General features: G+C 44.6%; 1 protein-coding gene across 2 annotated transcripts in view; it reads left to right on the top strand.

The window, feature by feature from the left end:
• DGLUCY (D-glutamate cyclase) overlaps positions 1-21975 on the top strand; it is a 277127-nt gene that overhangs the window by 153861 nt on the left and 101291 nt on the right. For both annotated transcript variants that reach the window (XM_078660051.1, XM_078660050.1), the window contains exon 6: positions 19965-20087. In XM_078660051.1, the coding sequence (XP_078516177.1) occupies positions 19965-20087 (123 nt within the window). The remainder of the gene's footprint in view (positions 1-19964; positions 20088-21975) is intronic.

The raw sequence follows: 21975 nt of genomic DNA, 5'->3' as shown, positions 1-21975 counted from the left end.
ATAGAATTGTGATGAAACTAATTTCCATTGTCAAAGCAGTAATGCGCACAATTTCATTGTACCCATTTCCGTCCCTTTTACAATCGAATACAATGAAAAAATACAGCGAGGATTCACGGACAATTTAAGCAAAGCATTATGCAGGTGTTCGAAACAGGTGTTTATGGAAACTTTTCTTTTTTGCTCTAACAACCAAAAGTGACGTCCTTGTTGTGTCAAATGCCTTTGCTCCGTCCTCTCTTCTAGAGCATAGAAGCAACGCCCTACAAGGTCTCACTGAGGCCACTTATTTGATTTGTCAGGGCTTGTTACTTTCCCAGATCTTGCAACGGTTTACATCGTGCTATAAGGAAAAAAACATTCTAAGGTGGTCACTGCACAAGCAAGCACCAGCGCAGCTGTCATCTTTGAATGTGTTTTTAAAAAAAATATCATTCAAAGATGGCCGCCACTCATGTGCACATGGTTGGCCATCTTGGAATGATTTTAAATCCATTTAAATGATGGCTGCCTGTTGAAACATGTGAAGGCAAGGTGAGCTCACCAGTGGGTTTGTGGCAAGGGGACTGGGGCTAATATTTATATTTTCTCAAATAGCTGGAAGGTCAAAGAAGGGAAACAGAGCAGTGAGGCACACATGGGGGTTGAAATCAGTCTGTTATGCGCGTTTCTGACATCGGGAGTGTAAGGATACAACTTATCCAGTCAAGACATGGTGAGAGAAATACTGGTGGGCGCTGAAAGGGGAGAGGGGGCAAACACAAGTATAGGGAAGAAAGCCATTGAATCAGAAGAAAAAAAATTAGATAGACAAGAAAGAGATTGGATCATTAGCACTGTGTCAATGCTGTAATACAGTGGTTGCCAGCTCCGGGAGACCCCCACCAGTGACCACACACTGTGAGGGTGCTTGTCGGACTGGCGATCTGCAGGACATGGGGCGCCATTTGCTCTCAAGATTGCACTTGCTGCAAACGGCTCACTGGCCTTCAGGAGTTCCTTTTGTTGGAATGTGTTCTGGCTGGGAGCAGGTGTTGGGGTTTAGTCAGGGCACACCCAGACACTCGCACCTTGCCACTAATCTGAGCAGCCCGTCAAGAGAAACCAAGACACTGACATTGTCACTTTGCAAGGTGACCGGAGGCAGCTTGCCATATGAAAGTTTATTTGAGGTTAGATAAGATTAGCATGTTTATGTGGGTTCTGTGCGAATGAAAGGTCTGAGCACATGGTACAATACAAACTGAAATGCTTTTGCCACTTAACTGTTTATTGGTACAGAGTGAAACAGATTCCATTTTATGAACCTTAGGGTAATGAAGCACGGATTTCAAACCTACAGAGATTCAAACATCTGCCTTGCAGGTTAGACGGAGCTGTCACAACTGTAGTGAAAAGCATCAAGCTCTGTAACCATGCTTGTAACTTGTGAAGTGCTGATTACATGAGGATCTCTGAATCAAACTCATTAACCCACCGTGCTACCTTACACAAAAATCAAATTCTGCTGTGTTTGAGATGAAAAAAATAGAAGTGCAGGTACTCTGTATCAAATGTTTCTGAGAAGTGCTGGTACTCTCCAATTAAAAGTATTACGTCTCGCTTGAGAAGTGCAGGAACTTGCCTTCTCAAAATAGAGTACCGAACAGTATCTCTCATATACAGCACTGATGATCTGTAGTTACACACAGTTCTCTGCAGCAGGCATATCAACCCTTTAGTCTATTTTATGATTATTTGACCAGCGACCAGAGACTACACACACTGTTGCCTTGAGGAAGGGGTGGTCTTGTTGCCAAACAGGTGGCGTCTGGGTTTGCCCTTTCTGTCATTAAATGGATATCTTTAAAATCATTTCTTACCGTTGATATTGATTGCTTGGAAATACTATTAAAGCAAACATTTAACAAAGGAAGCCAGAGTCCTTCATTTAATTTTGTTCACTTGTGCTAATTCTGTGCATCCTACATATGTTATTGAGATGGTATGAAACAGCATGGCAAGTGTTTGAGTGGTGCTTCCAGGGAGTGCAATAGTAAACTTTTAAAACGCGACAGCATTTTACCATTATCATGACCCCGCCATCTGTGGTGTCACCTCTTTTCATAGCCCCCTCCCATAAGCTCAGGTTTCCTTTGTTTACGGTCCTGTTCAGAAATCTAGATTTTTATTAGTATTATAATTTATTATCCAGACAAGAAAATATCACTACATGTCGCACATTTTTCCTGACCGTGAGCTGTCCGGTAAATCTGCTCAGATATGTAGGCAGATCATTCCAGGCTTTCATAAGACAGGGTAAGGCAACAGTCTTAGGCAGTCACATAGTGCTGGCCAGGGCACAAGTCCTACAAAAAGAAGTGGGGGGACGCTGTCACCGGAAGTGACGTCACGACAGGAACTGACGTCACGAAAGGTGGCTCCGATCTCGTCCCAGAGAGGCCAAAAAGGTGAAGTCCAGCTGTTTGGCAGCGGGGATGGCGTCCACCCTGTAAAATACGTGGGGGGACGCCGTCCACCCGCGTGGTACCCCGACTCGAGCCCTGGTGCTGGCACCAAATGACAACAAATGGCCAAGTAATTTGGCTCACTTCTGTGTATAGGGAGCGGCCCAGAAGCAAAATATAGTTTAGCATGGAGCACGTACAATCGTTGCAGCAATTCTGACAGTGGATCTGTGATGAGGTTAGGCAAAGTTCTATGCAAATTATCCTGTCAGATATTGTTTGACCAGCAGCCAGTCTTCATGCAGCAATCTGATATTGCAGGCATTTAAACGTGCAAAATGTGGTATTGCGGGTACATTGCTTGAGTAGGTTTGCTGGGAGTTTCTGAGTATTCCTACAGGAGCACTGATACTGCCTTTAACTTTTGGACCTTTATCTCCAGCGTTTACTCTAGAGACAATTCAGTTTGTGACGTGCTGTAAAATCATCTATTTTTTATCCGCATTTCCTGTGGCTACCTGCCGTAGACTGCGTATGGTGCTTGTCAAAGGTGTTTGAATGGGTGATGAAGAAAGCGCTGCAGTGTGACCATCTGTGAATGTGTTTCATTGAAAATGAGTCATTTGACTTCTCTCTCTGTTATCAAACTAGTTCCCTCTGGGGACTCTACACTTTCTTCCCTTTTCTCTTCTTTCTTTACTTTTTCTTAGCTTCGGTGCTAGAATTACATCGTAGCACTTGTATTTTACTGATTTGCTCTTAATGTATGTATATGGTATGTTTGTATGTGGTATTTGCATACCACAGACCTAGCCAAAAAGTTGGCGGACCACTGTAGAGTCAAAAGCAGTCACAAAGTCAATAAGAGGGGAGAGGATGTAGCCTTACAGCTAGAGAGGTCTACCTCGAAGCTGGGGAACCGTGTTCGAGTCTCTGCAACAACACTCAACATCCTGTGATTCTGAGCAAATCACGTAATCTCCCCATGCCTTACAAAAAATGAATGTGTCCTCATGTAACAAAACTAGTGCTCATGTAAAGCGCTCTGGTACCCGATGTCTCGGGTCTAGTTCGAGCTATTTAAAACTCTATAAAAAATAAAAATAAAACAAAGATGTGATGGGAGCTGTAACTGGTTATTGCATTGTAATGTAGCATTCCTAAATTATAGCATTGCAGGGATGGTTCTGATTATCCAGGGATGTTCCAGATTCTGGATGCCTCGATGAAAAAGGCCTGTTGCTATTTTTTGATTCTTATACTTAGTAGTCTGCAGTTTGATTGTGTCGTGGCTGTGCTGAGAACCACCAGAGACGGTGAGCATGTCTTCAAGATAAACGGGGGTGCCAGTCATGATGGCTTTGTAAATGATACCGCTGGTTTTGAAGATGGTGCGGGCCGGCAAGAGGAGCCAATGTAGTTCCAACAGAATGGGGGGATGATTTGATCATATTTCTTCCCAGCCAGGATGAGGTGTGCTGCTACTAAAGGGTACCAGTGTAGAGTCGGGAAGGCCATGGAGTAGGGCATTACCACCATTCAGAAGTGGCAAACTTCCACGGCAGTTCTGAAGTCGCATTCTGGAAGACATAGTTTCGGTACCAATCTGTTTTTTATTTTTTTGCAATGTGTTGCAGGTGAATCCAAGTGGCTTGGCATTCAGTGAAAGTTAAGGTTCGAAGCCATCAAGGTTCATGCCTTAGAGCCATTTTGTTTTGCTTGTTGTTCTTTGGGCAAAATACGAAGTTCTGTCTTATGTCTTAACAAATAGAATTGTTCGCAACATTACTATAGAGTGAATATTTTGTAAATCAGTGTTAACCCACAATTGTCATGTATACTGTCACAAATAACAACTATCCTAATTACAAATACAAAAGTGTCATCTGCCCCCTACACACTTACAATTGGCTGGGGAAGGTGTTGGGGGTGAGAGTCATTCAAGATTTATGTGGTGATCTTGCTGCATCTTGACAGAGAGGCCCCTAAGGGATAGGGCTAGAGATTGAACTACATCATTACAGGCTTCTGGCTGCTTCTGTGTATCCTGCCTCTAATGAACTGCAAACACTGCTATTTCATCAAACAGAGCTTGGCGACACTGTTGCCACTGGGAACCAGCCAGGCTTCCTAGCTTCAGCTTAATGAATGGTGCTTTAGTACAATTCATCGCAACTATTTTGCGTATACCAGACACGAGGGTCTGGGGACTGGCAAGTGGTATTGTAGAATTTGTAATTGGTGCGCTAAACGCACGTGCAGTGCAGAGGGAATACTGTTGAGCGGTGCCGTCATTCTAATATAGCGACTGTTTTTAGGTCCTGCCCCAGATAGAGCATGTTGCGAGACTTTTTTTTATCTTACAGTGGGCTTAGAGCCCAACCATTGCTTGCCATTGGTTAGTTCACTTTTTAGGCCCTACTTTTTTTCTTTTTGTTTAGGCACTCTGCAAAAGTGCATGTGTTTTCCTGCTGTCTCCCTCATGTGCATCACCCTTACACCCGCACAATGCCTTCTCGCCCATGTGCTTTCTTCTCACCAGCTTAATGTTGCTCTCCTTCACCTGTTTGGTTCCCCCACCCCCTTGTTTTGCGACCTCCCACCTGTGCCTCTGCGTTGCTTCCGCCCCTGGTTGCTTTATTGCTTTTCCCCCACCTGCGCAGCCCCTTGTTGCTTCTGCCCCCTGTTATTTCTCCCCACATACTTTGAAAACACTTCCCACCCCGTGTGTTGATTCTCTCCCCCACATATGCCCCTCCATAATGCCTTATTCCCTCTTGCTGTAAATAAATAAACTTTTTATTTACTGATGGAACTCGAATGAGCAACTGAACGTGAAAAAGGTGGCTGCTTCGTTTTGTATATATGTGCTTGCTCTCTCGCTTGTCTCGTGCTCTTGTTCCCTCGCTGTGCGGGTATTAATAAGCCCCTGGAAGCGGAGGACTCAGATGCTTGCTTCGAAGTGCTCGGGGAACTACTTTACTTGTATATACCTCTCTGGCTCATCTTTCTGGCTTTAATCTGCTTACGCTGCATGTCTCAGCACAGAAAACCAGACCTTTTGGCTTTGACAATGGTTGATTAATTCCTTAACAGAGTGTAACGAATGGTCTGCAGTTACAGCAACATCCAACGTTTGTGGAGCAGCTGCGCCACTATCATATCATTTGCAGAGTGCATAACGACTCCTCCTGGGTTGTATTGATCCGTTAAATTCCCAAACTAATAGGAGGCCGTTAGAATCCTTGACCTTTTTATTCACGTTTGTTTCGGCTCTCGCACGGGCTAGTACCTGGTGTGGAGCAGTGCTTTCCTCCCACAGCTATAGTGTTAGTCTGAACCCAGCAGTCGACTTGATTTCCTTCTTTCTGCTGCCACCAGGGGGCAGTAGTTCTCAATAACTAGGATGGCAGAGGTTGGAGCCTATGTACTTATGAACTGATTCCATTTACATTTTGTTTTCTGCAAATATTTAGTCTTAAATGATGATCCCTTAGTCTCAGATTTGTAAGGTTCTGTAATCTAAGAACTTTTAAAGCCGAATGGGACATATTTTCCCATTTTTTCAGAAGGGAGAAGTTCCAATTTTATTTACAGGGGTTTACCACAGTTTGTGGCCGGCTTACCCTTTAGCTCTCAAGAGAATGTGGTTATAAGAGACACCTTCGGATAGCCCTGGCTTTTTAGACAAAAAAGCCCGTTGCATACTAAGGCTTGTAGCTTCACTTTTATCATTGTAAGTGTGGGTTAAAAAAATCTCAGCATACAGAGCGTTTTTGCATGGAATTCCAGGGCTGGTTGCAGGCCTCCCACATGACGGTGGGTCCGGAACACGTGTCAGCTGGGTGTCCCGCCTGTGTCTGTGTTTTTTAGGTGCATTTTGTGTGCGCACAGAAGACGTACAAGTGAGTGTGTGCGCCAGAATTGTGCGTCCTGTAGCATACACCTGCCATAACAACAAGGGAGGACTCCTGTGTTGCACAAGCGCGTTGCAATCAGTAATGCATCAGGTGGAGTTACACCGGGGCACAGCGAAATGGATAGCCCATTTCACCTGAATTAGTGGCGCTTTTTTTTCACTGCCACAGAAGGGGATGGACCCCATCTCCCTGCTTGCAGTTAGGGGCATGAAGTGGTTAACTTGTGAAAAAAGAAGTGCCGAGGCTTTCGTCAGGTCCATCCCATTTCTCCTATTTGCGCTGCATATAACAGAACCAACTAATAACCATGAAACCCTACAATTGGGGAGATGATGTGGCGTACTGGCTAGAACTTTAGAGCTGGGCCACCAGGTTCGAGTCTTGGTGTAGGCTCAACATCCTGTGATTCTGGGCAAGTTACTTAATCTGGATTCACAAAACAAGCACAGGGGTCAGAGCTATACTAGACCAGCACCGATTTCCACTATTTGTGACGCCTATCTGAATGTTAACTTCCTTGTGCGACAGAGTCAGGGATGTGACCCATATACACCCCCTAGTTGTGATTAGAAAATCACTTACATACTGAACACAAAATGACCCGCACCAAGGTACATAAGTTAATCTTATATTGACAAAATTCTGTAAGTCACAGTATCAAGAAATTCATTTAAAAACTTCCCACAGATATATAGTATTCAAGTCTTGATTGAAGGTATCAAAATATTCTTTATTCAATGTTCCATTAAAATATTACAGAATTGCCTGCTGCCAAGCGTTTCGTCACATCCGTGACTTCTTCAGGGCTCAACATGTAATTTTCTTGGCTAAAGTTTCTGCAACATCCACGTCATGTACTGTGCCGACAAAGTATTATATTATAAAAGGGTAATTGTAGTGTGTACCCCTATATCATAACAGGGAAAGTTCCTCCTGTGGACCAGCTTCCATTACTTCTATTGTCCAATGAAAACCATTTATGTCAATCGTTGTAGTCCGTTCCCGTCCTAGCCGTAGTTTTGTCGACTGAACATCTTCTGACCCAGCTGCGCTCTCCAACTACAGACCCATCTCCCTCCTCCCATAACCGGCCATAGTCCTAGAGAAACAAATCAACCAATGCCTCCCCAACTACCTCAACAGCCACCAGCTCCTCAACACCATGCAGTCCAGATTCAGGCCCATGCATAGTACAGAAACAGCACTCATCTCAGCCACAATTGGTATCTGAATGATCCTTGACAGAGGAGACCCAGTACCCATTATTCTCCTGGACCTCTCTGTAATATTTGATATGGTCTCGTACCTCATTCTCATCAGGCACCTCCACAAGATTGGTTTCCAAGGACCCACTCTCCTCACTGGATCTGCGCCTTCTTAATAAATAGAGGATAAGCTGTGAGCCTGGTGCCTTATTCATCGTGCCTTAAGATTCTTCCCATAGCCACACCCTCTTCAACACATACATGATCCCTCTGGCCAATGTCATCCACATACAAAACATTGCCACCCTCTCCTACTTCGATGACAGCCAACTGGTACTCATACTCTCCCCCTTAGACAAGACCCCAAACACAAGAAACAAGTTCACCACCTGCATGACCAAAAATGCTATCTGGATGAAAGCCAGCTGTGTCAAATTCAACACCGACAAGACAAAAGTAATGATCATAGGACTCCAACTAGTGGCCGGCCTCATGTACTCATACCCTCACCAAGCACCCTTGCCATGAATCTCAGAATCATCATTAACAGCAAACTGGACATGACTACACAAGCCATTGCCTTCACTGCATCCTGCTTCCTCATCCTCTAGGTGCTGAGGAAGATCATGAAATGGCTCCAAAGCAACACTAAATAAAACTGTCACTCTTGCATTTGTCACAGGCAAGTTGGACTACGAGAACACCCTCAATGCCACCAAGTAATTCACCAGAAGACTACAAACCACCCAGAACTCAGTATAAAACTTTATAAATAAATAATAAATAAATAACCAGACTCATCCTCAACCTCCCACACAGAACTCGCATCACACCACACCTCAGGGAGCTCTACTAGCGCCTTATATACAAACACGCTCATTTCAAACTCCTCACACACATATTCAAGGCACTACACAGCTCAGCCCCATCCTACCTAAACTGTTACTTCTCTGGCCTCCTACCACCCAGACATCTTCGCTCCTCAGGACTTCTACTCCCATACATTCCACTCATAAACAGAACCAGATCAGGAGGACGGGCATTATCTTACATTGCTCCTAAAGCATGGAATGACCCCACCCCACATCAGAGCAGCTTAGTCTCTTCTCGAATAACGCAAGAAGCTGAATACCGTGCTTTTAAATTAACAAGCCTAATCTAGGCAGGGATAGGCAAACACATTGGCTCAGTGCCAGGATTCCCTTGCAGGTGATAGTGCAGTTTACAAATTACACTAACAGATTCATTAATCCCTCTGCCTCCTTCTTCTGAGGCTTGTTATTCCCCTTTGATATTGGCAGGCAATATTCAGATGCTGCTTATGCTAGTCTCCTCGCAACAGAGCCAAGTGTCAAATTATTTTGTGCTGTGCGATAAATTCTTGCAAGTACCTAATAAGCCTGCCGGCCTCGAACAGTCTTAATGTCACCTGATGGCAACCGACAAGTGTGAGAGGACCGTGATGCCTCTCTGCGGCCTCCTTTTTCCTGATGCTGATGGTCCTCCTCAGTCTTTGGATGGTCTGCTTTGGAGTCGGATGTCCTGCCTCACAGCCGTCTAGGCACAACAATCCAGGGCAACAATCTTGCCTCTGTGGTAGCCCCCTCCTTGCGCAAAGGGTTTGCAGATTTCTTCCGAACAAGGGTGACAGCATTTACATTGCTGTGGAACCCACCTATCATATATGGGTCGCCTATCGGCTCTACACAAGAGTGACGGCGTTTACTTCTTGGTGCCCCCACCTGCCATTCGGGGGACGTTGAATTTGTCCATGTAGCTGGCAAGTGTTCTTGACTTCTTGGATGATGGCGCCTCACCCAGCAGGGAGACTGGCAGACCTTGGTACCTAGTCCTGGTTCCAGCAGCTAGAAATCTTGAAAATCTTCTCCCTGATGAACAGTGCTGTTGAACAAAGTGTAGGACATATGTTCCCACCTTTATAGGCCAAATCACATACAAATGTGATTTATTGTCTGGTCCTTTAAAATTTGGAATGTATTTATTGGCTTCTTTGAAGTGCTCTCTCCTCTGCACTGTCCTTTGCCAAAGGGATATTCTGCCACAGCAATTTCTGATCGGCCCACACCTGGCTGTCAGCCTCCACTGAAATATGCCTCAATAAGGTTCAAAGGCCTAAGCCTTCCCCTCTTTCAAGATTCCCTTGTCTTACAGTGCCAACCTTTTCTGATCCAGCATCTTTCTTTACAATAAGCATAGGCTCCACTCACTTCCCTTCAGTGTGTGTGAGTATGTTTCAACCCGAGGTCTCAGGAATGGCAGCAATCCATTTCTTATGTTTGGAGGCATTTAATTCCTCATCTTCCCTAGCCTTTCCAGACCCTAAGCCTCCAAAAGGCAACCCACAGGCATGTTATGTACCATGTGCAGGTAGACAAACATCCCAGCATGCATACCCAAGTATCATGCGCTGTCCGGAGCAACACGCAATCTCCATGTAGGCCAAGGTTGAGTTAAATATACAGCAGCAGAACTTCACATGGGTAGGCTGGAAGGTCCCACTTCAGGGCCACAGGTAACATGGCGGGTTCACACTACTTAATACTACTAAACACAAAACAGTTATTCTGTAACCCCTCCGCTTATGTGATGTAATTGCAGGTGAAGGCAGTAGCCCTCTGTCGTTACCCACTATGTGGGTAGTACTTTGTGCTCCCTTCCCGGTCTAACAAGACAGCATTACCTCAATGCAGGTCTAGGTCATGGTGCACATGCATGATCAATGATCGCTCATAAGCAAGGATCAGTACCAGGGATCCAGATATCCATGCAGCTGGGCGCTCAAAGCATGGTTGCATGTCTGTGACTATGCTGGGGACGTTTCTGTCCGAACAACATGTCTGTTCAAATGATGATGGATGTTTTCTTGCTGTGGACTAGAATACTACCAGATAATAGACAGGACCTGTAATTTTTCCGTCTTATTTCAGTGTAAGAGACCAAAAGCAGTGCAACTGAATTATGCAACCTGTTTGAATCACACTATTTTGTATAATCATTTTTATTTAATTTTTAGTACTCTTGTATACAAGACACGTTATGTTAATTTGTCTAGCACGGCTAATCAACCTGTAGGGTATTCAGGCGCTGTAGTGAATACGTAGGTATAGGATTGAGGGTGATGGGAGCCAGCCCCGAGTAATTAGTCAAAGAGCCAGGCCTTCAGCTTCTTGCGGAATTCAGGAAGTGAGGAGTGTAGTGTAGTTCCTATTTTCCCAATAGGCTCTGCGCATTGGAATAGTACCTACAGCAGTAAAGGCCTAGGCCAGACGTTAACTAGGTCTACTACTGTCGATACTAGACTTAAGTTTTGGGTTTGCCAGCGTAGCTCAGAGTTCGCTAGAAACTTTCTCGAATGTTCAGGAAAGAATTAACTCCCCTGATTAGACAAGAAGGGATTTAGTTTCTGACAACCATAGAACATGACAACTTTGCTCTCCCCTAATCAAGAGTCAATCTCAAGAGTCGTGTGAGCACAAGGCAATTATTTTACTCAGTCAGTACGTGCATTCTTAGTCTCATCAGACTGTAGAGAAAAGGAAGAGACGGGCGTGTTCAATAAAAAGGTGTTATTTATTGATCAGTCCCTTTTCTCGTACAAGAGAAATGGATCGATATTATTGCAATACTTATAGTTAAGTAAAGTGCATACATTAAAAGCAATAGTATAAAATAATACTGTAAAAACATTGATATGGTTTCTGAGCCATATGATGTTTAAAATGATTAAAATATATTTACATACACATATACATTTGACTAAACGTACTCAACTGGTGTTTCTAAATACACCTACCCCGTGTACCTGACCTAAGTCTAATGCGTGGGCGGGAATAGAAAGTTAGTTTAAGTTAAGTTTGTTTTTGCCAAGTGAATAACTAAAGAATTCTCTGTGAGGGGTTATTCAGTTCTGTACCTGGAATTTAGGATGAATGAGGAATGGTATCTCTTTCTCTGCTCTCGATATTCCAGGCTGCCTGCGAGGGCTGCCCAGAAGCGCCGGTGCTGGGTCTCTCGGCTTGAGATAGCAGCGCGTCTCTCAGCGCGTCAGGAAGGCGGGGCTGCTGCCAGCGGGGTCTGCTTCTGCTCTCGGCTTCGGCAAGTATGGCTGCTCCGTCTCGTCACCACGCGTGTGTTTGCATTGGGCAAGATCGGCAATATTTATACCTTAAAGGTGCCGAGATTGACGTAAGGATGGACATAGATACGTCAATAAAGATGTCATACGACGTGCTCGTTAGCACATTCTTTACTAAAGTTCTCTGTGAAATCAAAACAATGGCCGCACGGGTTTTCCAGGTTGTCATAGGTTTGATTTGTTATGAGAACGTCGTATGCCTTATCAGGGGCTGGAGGAATGTCGCTTGTCTAATTAGATCTCAAGCGTTATGACCTAATCAGATAACACGTTCCTGTGCCGTAGTGTGACTGCGTCAGATAACGGTATCTGCATCATGGGGGCTGTTCTTGCCTCATGGGCTGACTGTTAGTTAACTTGATAGTTAGTTTAACCAGAATAGGGTCAGGAATAGGGGGATCGATTCAGAACCTATAGGAATACATGACAGGAGGAGGTCCTGATGTGTAGAAGGAGACCGTTCCAGGTCTTGGGTGCCATGTAGGAGAATGCTAGACTTGCCATTCCACTTCGGTGGATGCGGACAGGGGTGCGAGTGAGACTGTGACTGAGTGCAGGTGTCTGGTGGGTTGGTGGAAGTGAAGACGATTGTTAAAGTATGTTGGTCCCACGAGCAAGTGTGCGCATGGGGCACTATGTATGTATGCCCTCAAATGGCACTTCAGCGCGGTATCCAATAGGGATGCCCAGTATCTCCAGTGAGTTTTGCTATTGCATGGAGCCATCGGCTTGCAGGCTTCGGCAGACCCTCGGGGTATGGGATGTACGGGTTGGCGCTGTAGAGCATTTAGTGTCACTGTACCCTTATGATGCCATGATTTACTTGTGACAACAGATATCTCTGTCATGATCTTGCTTAATGTGCTGAACGAGTTCCGGGAGTTCTCTGGATAAATACAACTAGGTCTATTCTATTTCCGCGGTGTCTGCTTGCGGGGTTACCTGTGAAGCGGCTTCCCGAGTGGGTCTGCCTTGGACAGTGGATGTGGTCAAATATGTGGGTGTTCACATCAAGCATGACGAGCAATGGTGTTACAAGTATAACATGGTTCGAGTACTAGATGGACTACACCCCTGAATCCAGTTCTAGAACTCCTTGCACTTATCTAAAACATCTGTTATCCAGTGTCAAGATGCCCACGAGTGAACGTGTGATTACAAATACACATGTTATCTCTGATGGGTAAGATAGTGCTCCTGAAAATAGTGGTGCTGCCGTGGTGTTTATATGTCATGCAGGGGACTTTTTATGAAATACCCAGGAGAGTGTTTGGAAACCTAGATTCACTCTGTGTGGAGCTGCTCTGGAATGGCAGACACTGTAGAACGGGACTTGCAACTCTGAGGAGGAAATGGGATAGGGGAGGAATAGAGGTTCCAGACCTGGAACTGTATTATCTTTCAGCCCAATTGAAACATGGTGTGCATTGGGTGGATGGAGAACTGAACTGAGAGAGATCCCTGCTGTAGGGAAATCTTGAAGGACACCAACTTGGAACATTTTTGATGAGGGGAGGGAAGATTCCTCACAAATTCCCACACTTGATTAGTCTGATGGGTAGGCTGTGGGAATGTTCGGTGCAGCGGCTAACAAGACGGGCGCCCTTTGCCCCTGACTTAGATCTATGTTATGTTATAATAACTTAATATAGCGCATAAATGGATAATACGTCCCATAGACCAGATTACTTGACTAATGTCGGTCAAGAAATGTCAGAAAGGAGGATGCCTTTTGCTGTCTGACTTGTACCCAAACGGACGGTTCATTATCATACAGGGAGTGATAGTCATTTGAGCTTGAACTCCGGACAGCTCCTTCAATATGCCAAATTAGCAGCCATGCTGCAACTGCTTTGGCTGACATCCTCCGATGCTCCCGAACAAGCACAAACACTAGTGACCAATCTGTCAATGGCAGGGGGATGCAGACTCCTAGCTCACTTATATTGCGCACTGCGTACTGATAGGTAAACAAACCACTGTGTATAGAGCAGGAGTTTCCAACCTTTTCTGTAATAAGAGCTACTTGTATTCAATGAAAATCCTCCTGAGCTACTAATAATATTAGAGATGTAGTAGTAAAAACATCAGACAAGATTGTATAAGTGCCCACCATATTCAAGATCACCTCCGTGCTTCAGGCACGTTTGCCAGCAGTAGTGTAATAAATGCTTCGTCAATGTGGAATTCCTCTATATAGGTAGTATATAAAAGGTATAGCTACAATGCCTTGGCACCAAGGTAATAACATTAGTAATCATCTCCTGTTTGTGGGTGTATTGGAGTTTCATCTTTCACATAGCAGCTTATATTTTGTAAATTTAGATGTTCAAACATCAGCTCATAAATTCTGAATGATGTCACCACAGAGTCAAGCTCCCTGAAGACTGCTCTAGGAATCCAGATCGGTAACACCGAGAAGAGATACAATAGCCAGGAGAGGGCCTCCATTTTAAGCAGGGCCACTCGGACCGCTACAGAGAGTGTGAGCGTTCGTCAAAACTCAGTGCAGGCTCATAAGGATCTGATAGCAAGGCAAATGTTACCATCTAGCAGGTTCTGCTGATCATCGTATGTCTTTACTCTCAGATATGGTAGGCAGGAAGGTCCCTCAGCCCTGCTGGCAGGGGGGTATTGGCACATAAGGGGAAGAGGAGTGATTTCTGCAAATTCGCTCTCAAGCCTGACCAGGTTCCACATTCTCCTAGCATAGTCCTAGCTCCCTCCAAGTCCACCATGTGTCTCCGATAAATAATATGAGGTTGTCTGCATACAGAGCTACTTGGTGCTTGTGGTTGCCAACTTGGATGCCCCTGTACTGTTCCTTTCTCGTGCCATACAGGCTAGAGGTTCCATTGCCAGGGCTAACAGCAGAGGCAACAGACGGCAACCCTGTTGAGTACCCCCCGGCCAACTCTGTAACCCTCCGACATGGTCTGCCCTGTTTCGTACTCTAGCTCTTGAGTCTGTGTAAAGCAGCTTAGTCCAAGCCAGGACGTCATGTCCCAGATTCATCTAGGCCATCACTTCATATACGAACTTCCATTCCAGACTATCAAAAGCATTTTTGATATCGATCACAAAGGATGATGCTCTGTTATGGTCATAGGCTTCAGAGTCTAGAATAGAGAGAAGTCGCCTGATATTCAGCGCTGTGTTTTGGCTAGGTATAAATCCCGCCTGATCAGGGTGCACTTATTTGGGCATAAATGGGAGCAACCTAGAGGCAAGTATTTTACTTAACTTTTATAGTTGAGGTTGAGCATCGACAGTGGTCTGTAAGACTTGCAATCTTGCTCAGGTTTCCTCGGCTTCAATAGTGGGATAATTAGCCCCTCTTGCATGTTGTCCGGCAAGTGGCCGATGTCTCTCGCCGATTGATAGACGGCCTTCAACTTTGGCGCCAGTTCGGCAGCAAATGTCGCATAAAATTCAGCCTGATCCTGGCGTGTTTCCGCGTGCCAAACCCTTTACTGCTCCGCTGATTTCTTGCAAGAAATGTGTGTTAATTTCTTGCAGTCGGTACAGTTAATCTGCCTCTTAATGAAGTCAAGCTCAATTATAGTCAATCCCCTCTTCTCCGGATTGGCCAGCCAGGCTAGGAGTAAACCTGTTGATCAAGCTCTGCATGTTCTATCCCTTCGTCTCTCACCAATATTCCTCTGTAAGCATTTATTAAAAATGGCACACAACACCATCTCCATCACAGAAGGGAACCATACCTGCCAACTCCAGTAACACAATCAGACTGACCTGCTTCCTTACCTTTATCAACACCCTCTGAATCATAGCAAATGGAGGGAACGCATACCCTGGCAAATTTTTCCAGTTCTAAGTAAATGCATTCACATCCGGAGCTTCCCGCCAGGCCTCCAACTTCAATAACCCTTCAACTAGAGCATCAGTCTTAGGGCAAACCGATCTACCTTCAAAGGTCCCTTATGAAATGGAACCTCCTGAAACAGAATCCTGTCCAGCTTTTGGTTGCTGTAATCCATCAAGTTCCTTGAATTCCAATCTGCTACAAAATTCTGCACCCCAAGCAGATACTGAGCCGGCAAAGCAATCTTGTGATCCAGGCAAAATTCCCATGTGTCTTTTGCCACGTCTGTCAATTTCCTGGATCTGCTTCCCCCTTGCCTGTTTATGTAAGTTACTCCAGTTATATTGTCCAACTTGAAAAGTACTGAGCCACCCATGAACAAAGTTTTGAAACTTCGCAATGCAAAATTCCCTGCTTTCATCTCTAATTTATATGCTCCATCTGTTCCATCTTGCTCCAAACTCCACATGTCTGCTGTGTTGAGCACAAAGCTCCCCAACCAGGTTTGCTTGCATCGGTTTCCTACACAAAATCTGATCTTGTTCCAAATATTGCTCGCTTATTCCAGGACTCTAAATTTTCCAGCCACCAGCCTAATTCCTTCCTCGCTTTCTCCATCAACATTACATAATCCCCGTACCATAAACTATCCTTCAAACCAGCTGTCTTTAATCGTTGCAAAGCCCTGTAGTGCAATGGACCTGTAAACACTGCCTGTATCGAAGAGGATAAAAGATCTCTCAACTTCACCCCCTGTTTCCTCAATACAGATCTCACTTCTTGCCTTATTTTCCTTATCTTTTTTTTTTATAATAACCGTTGACCTTTCACAGTTTTGACCACTAATTCTAAAAACTCCAGAGAATGAGTTAGCTCCAACAATGACATTTCTAAATTTATGAGAAATTCCAAGGATTCCAACAGGGCTTTCACTATTTTCAACTGTAAATTCAACAATGAAAAATATTCATATTCATGATCAGTAAGTCGTCTAGGTAAATGATCATATGTACATCTTTCTCTTGCATAACCAACTATTGATCTCATTATCTTCGTGAAACACCTAGGGGCTGAAGATAATCCGAACGGTAGACACACAAATTGGTACAAAGGACTTTTCCACCTGAACTGAAGTCACTTTTGACTTTCTTTCGACATAGGTTCTGTAAAGTAAGCATCCTTCAGATCCAACTTTACGAACCAATCCGAATCCTGTAAGACATCTCTTAACAGATGGATGCTTTCCATCTTGAAGTGTCTGCAAGTCACATAATAGTTTAGATTCTTAAAATGTGTTACTGTCTCCATCACTTGTCCTTCTTCTCCACCACAAATAATGTGCTAACAAAACCTGTCTCTCCTTTTATCTCTATGATTGCCTCCTTCTGTAACATACTCTCTATCTCTTCCTTTACTATGCTTTCTTGCATTTTGTCGAAATAAAGTTCCCTTGGTTCTTGACCTTGTTCCGAAACTGAATTGAACTCTACTGTGTAACCCACAATCGTCTCCAAAACCCAAGGATCGCTTGTAATTGTTCTGCAAGCATCCACAAAATGTCTTAACCTTCCACCAACCCTTTTATGAATAAAACCAGAACACATCCTCATACTCGTACTCACCTGGAATTGCTGCAGAAGATTGTCCTCTGCCACTCCCATTCTCAACATCAGCCATGTTCTAAAATTAATCTCGTTACAAATTGCAACTGTATCTCAAAGCTCAAAAGGCCACTGTCCTAACTAAAACACCAAAAAAACTACTCCTTACACACCAAGAAAAACCTTCAAAATGGGCACTAGTCAGGCAATTGTCGTTACGCAACCGGCATAACCTGTTGCCTGGCAACTTAATCGTGTTCTTGAAACATGCTAACCTGCTGATAAAATTTACTTAATACCTTCCGATGGAAGCCTAATTCAAAATGGCGATCGGCATTTGCTCAAATTCCAAATCTAATTGACCTAATCAATACTAAATCTATTGAAATTTCATTTTTGCCTAGTAGAAGCCAAAACTTTATCTAATGCCGGCCTTGATGTCTTAAGAAATCTGCGCAGCAATGTGCCTGTCTTCAAAATGGCCGCCGAAGCCTGGCACTTCACGCAACGGTGAAGCTCACTTCAAATGAGGCATATGGCTTCTCCATGACGAAACATGTAGCAACGCGTTTGCTGTTGATGGCCGCCAGACCACAAATGCAGGCTTGCGCCCCCTGTTGCTACAGCTGTGCAGTCCTTACTGCAACAAAGTTTGCGCTCCAACGGTTAGCACTGCCGCAACTACAGTTGCAATAAAAAAAGTGTACATTTGTAAAACGGTACTTTTTAAACTCTCCGTTTTAAACCTCCCTCATGAAAAAAAAAACTAATTCTGAATATTTCCTTGACATATCAAACTATTATTTAAATAACAAAGATAGCAAACCAGTTTTATCCTTATTTTCACAAACACAATCTTACAGACACACCTGGTTCATAAATTGGTACCAAAACTCTTTCAACACTCCAAACACATGCCATAAGGTTCAACATATAAACAACATAAAGAGTACTTATCTGCTCAGTAGCAGCAAACAAAAGAGGAAGCAGATGGTGGATGGCAAGATTATATGAGATCGTAATGTTCTAGTCCTACTGTTGAGTGTTCAAAGTTTTATTCTGAAGTTTTATCTAAGTGTATGGGTGGAAGTGAGTTGGGATAATCCTGACTGAAGTTTAAGGTGGAAATTTAGGGTAGGTTGTTGGGGCGAAGGATTCTGCAATTTGAGATGTGGTTGTGAGGATTCTTTTGTGGGAGGTGGCAGTGCTGTAGCTGCTGGGTTGCATGGTGGGTTGAATGGCATGTGAGGTAGTCAGGGCGAAGGCACAAAACGGGAACCTAATGATCATGCCTTTTTGCCTTCCCTTAATTTGAACTTCTTCCTAGCAAATGGCATTGTATTTGTTAGTTTTTTGGGCTGATATCTTCTTGTGAATGTTTGTTAGCTAAATTGTGAGATTTGGTTTGGGTGGTTGAATTTGTTGTGGGTGAGTCTAGATTTGTGGTGTGGTTGTTGCTGCGAGCTCTTCACCTCCCTGTGATGTGGTGTTTATCATGGATAATCATGTCCTGTGGAGATGGTAGTGGTAGATCTGGGTGCCCCTGGATTATTTGTGTGCCGCTGTATCTTACCTTGTTGTAGTTTGTGTGGTGCTATTAATGTATTCAAAGAGTAAATCACTGACTACTGACTCAACTACTCCTTTTGATATAAGACACTATAAGCAATGCGTAACTTACACATAGTTGAATGAGAGGCGTGCATTTGCCCTGGCCTGACCTGTTGTGATTGTCCTGATGAGCAGTGGTTTGCCCATATATGCTTGCAATTTATCACAAACTTATTTGGGCAGCACATTGTTACCCATATCCCCAGAAGCCTTCTTTAGGCAATTGTTGGTAGTTAAAAGTCACATTACAACATTCACTGTTCTTCAGAATTCTGTGCTATGATTTAGGACCGGTACAACGGTATAAAAAATATGTCAATTACATTTTTTCACATTGGAGGCAGCTGTTTCCTACCATTCCTAGCGCAGCATCAGCTTCCCATCACAATCGGTAAGAGCCCAAGGCAGAAATAACCTAAGAATGTTAGTATCTTGAAAGAGCTGGGCTTTCCTTCCCACTGAATCTATTCGGGTCTTGACAACAATGGACTATTATTCCAATAATTTATACAGAAATTCATTATTTGTAAGATTTAAGGACTGGCGTAGACCTATTTTACAAATTCTCTAAATTACACAGAATGCTTTGACTCCTCATATAAGAATATGTCTTTCCCATCTCCTCCTTTTGTCGGTTTAGGGTATCATTATTCTTCCTATGGAGTTATTGCATGAGGGGTTATTTTCAATCTCAGAAGTGCACAGAATCATCATACATTAGATTTATTTCCTAGATGTATTGTATACAAAATGAAAAGGTTTATCTTTAGTTTTTTCATTGGAGTAGGTGTTTTAATGTGTTAGTCTGGATTTAAAATGCACACCAGACCTATTGGCTTTGCCAGTGCTTGTTTTACATAGATATTCTGGAAATTCTGAAACTCCGGGCTGGAGTTTATCATTTAGTGACTTGGCAAGCCGAGTGCTAGACTTTTAATTATTGCTGCTTTTTTCTGATTTCTCCCCCTTTCCTTTCGCTTTCATCATTCAAGATGATAGAAAGTTATTTTTAAATATCTTTTTCATAGAATCAAAGTGTAAGTTATTCTGTTGCCATTTCCCTCTTTCTGTCCCTGCCTCGCCTTGTGTATTACTGGTTCATCAATTTGTATTGCTTGCAGAATGGGCCCTATGACATTGTACTGCACTTGATTTCCACCGATAAGGCTACTTAACTAGTTTTGTTGTATTTTTTTCACAGATTTTTTAGGAATTAAAAACCTTTCAACACCTGACTTTGGAGACCCTGTGCAGCCTCATCCTGGAGACGTCCCAGTATTTTGGGCCTGTGGAGTTACAGGCGTCGAAGCCGTCAGCAGCTGCAGTAAGTGCACTGAAAGATAAAATTGATGTGTCTTAAGTCAGGGTGGCCTCTTAGGTCCAAAATAGCCTGGTCCATTCCAGACTTTCAGGATATTCACATATTATAAATGTACATATAGTGAATGTAAATGGAACTTAATTTATGTAGTCAGCGATTATCGAGAAAATCTGAGAGGAGGCCGTGGCCTAGCCGCTATAGATGGCGGCCGAGCTTTGCTAAAGCTCCACCATAACCCTGCAAATCCGACTAGGATCCAGAACCACCATGCTCTATTGGTCCACCACGCCCTGGGGCACACTTGGGGACTGGTGTGGCAAGCAGCGGGCGGTTTGGAAGCTGGGATAGTCCTGATACACCCCCAAATGACGTGTGCTTGGAAAAGAGCCGTAACAGGAGCATGGTGACTGCTGGCGCCGTCTGTGTAATAGACCCCGGGCAGGGGCAGGGTGGCGGCTGAAGAAGACTGCAGGAGACCCTCTTCCTCGAATGCAACAGAGACTGAAGAAGGGCCGAGAGGCAATGGTGATCACGGTGTGGGACTCTTGGCTCTGGTGAAGGGTTTGGCCCGAGGAACAACTGATTGTGCCCCTCTTGGCAGGTAGGAGGGGCATATCACCAGCACCTGACACAGCCTGCAGCTGGCCACCAGGTGGGAGGCAGACAGGCAGGCTGCATGAGAACAGATGCAGCATGGGAGCTCAAGGAGGCCTGCCAAGAGAAGAAATGAGAGGGGAGCGGTGGCTTGATTACCGATGCCGCACTGGCCCAAGGCCTATGGATAGCATGAGTGAGTGAACCCCGGAGCGGCTGCTCGTTTCCAGCCACACCCCTCCACTTGATGAGGTGAGGCGGGCTGCAGGGCCTACATGGAACCATTAGAGAGAAGTAGGTCCACCAGGCCCTCAACGAAGGGACCCCCTGGGGGGTGGATGTCCAGCCCTTCTGGAGAACGCTGTGGAAGAGGTGCTGGGACTTTCCATTTGTGGCCGGTTCCGTGGGCAGTCAGTACCGGAGATGCCCTGGAGCCCCACGGGGTAACTGCCTGGGGAGTGCGAACAATATAAAGGTGAGGGGACACTTTCGACAACGACTGGAGTGAAGTTGTAAAGGTCCTGTGACTTAGTGGGGTACCCTGGACACAACACGTAGAGGGGTTCCCCAGCCCATCTTCTTCCTGTTCCCTAGATAGAGACAGCCTAAAACTGGCAAGGAAAGTGGCTGATGGTCATTGGCACGCATTTCTTAGGGGGTTGGACTGCAAACGAAAAGTAACATGGTGAGGGGGCTGGAGTGGTGGCCTCCGCCCAGGGGAAGATTATCCGCTTTACAATACTGAGCGCAGGGTCAGCGTCCTCCCACAAAGAGGGGTGCTATACTGTGGTCGGCGAGGGAGAAACAGTTGGTCACACTGGAGTTAAACCAGATCATGATCTTGGACTAAACCATCAGAGTTGGGAAGCGGTGCATGTTCACAGAGGTGAAAGCTAAATTCTGTGCACTGCAAATTAAATATATCTCCTCTACCTGGCCAGGCTCCAAGTCATTCACCAGGGTAAGAATCACTTCTTCGATACAGCTGAAGACTCTGGCGATGGGTGGAGAAAGATCCTCTATGAGGGCCACTCGAAAGGATCGATCTGCACAAGACTTGGAAACATGTAACATGGTTCCCTTGCTGAAAGCCCTCTGCCAGCGGGGCACGGTGAACTGAGTCCCCTGGCAGACCACGAGTTGGAGAGGAGTCATTGCAATCCGATGGAGGGGGGTCCGATGAACCAAGCCCTAGCTAAACTATCAGATAATATTGAACCACAACGACCAAAGTCGCATGACTGGGCTAGTCCAGGGATTTGTAATGTGGAAGAACCAGGTTCTAACCCTTGACAAG

Source organism: Lissotriton helveticus, chromosome 9 (genome assembly GCF_964261635.1).
Source record: "Lissotriton helveticus chromosome 9, aLisHel1.1, whole genome shotgun sequence".
Classification (NCBI taxonomy): domain Eukaryota; kingdom Metazoa; phylum Chordata; class Amphibia; order Caudata; family Salamandridae; genus Lissotriton; species Lissotriton helveticus.
This window is presented reverse-complemented; position numbering and strand designations above follow the sequence as displayed.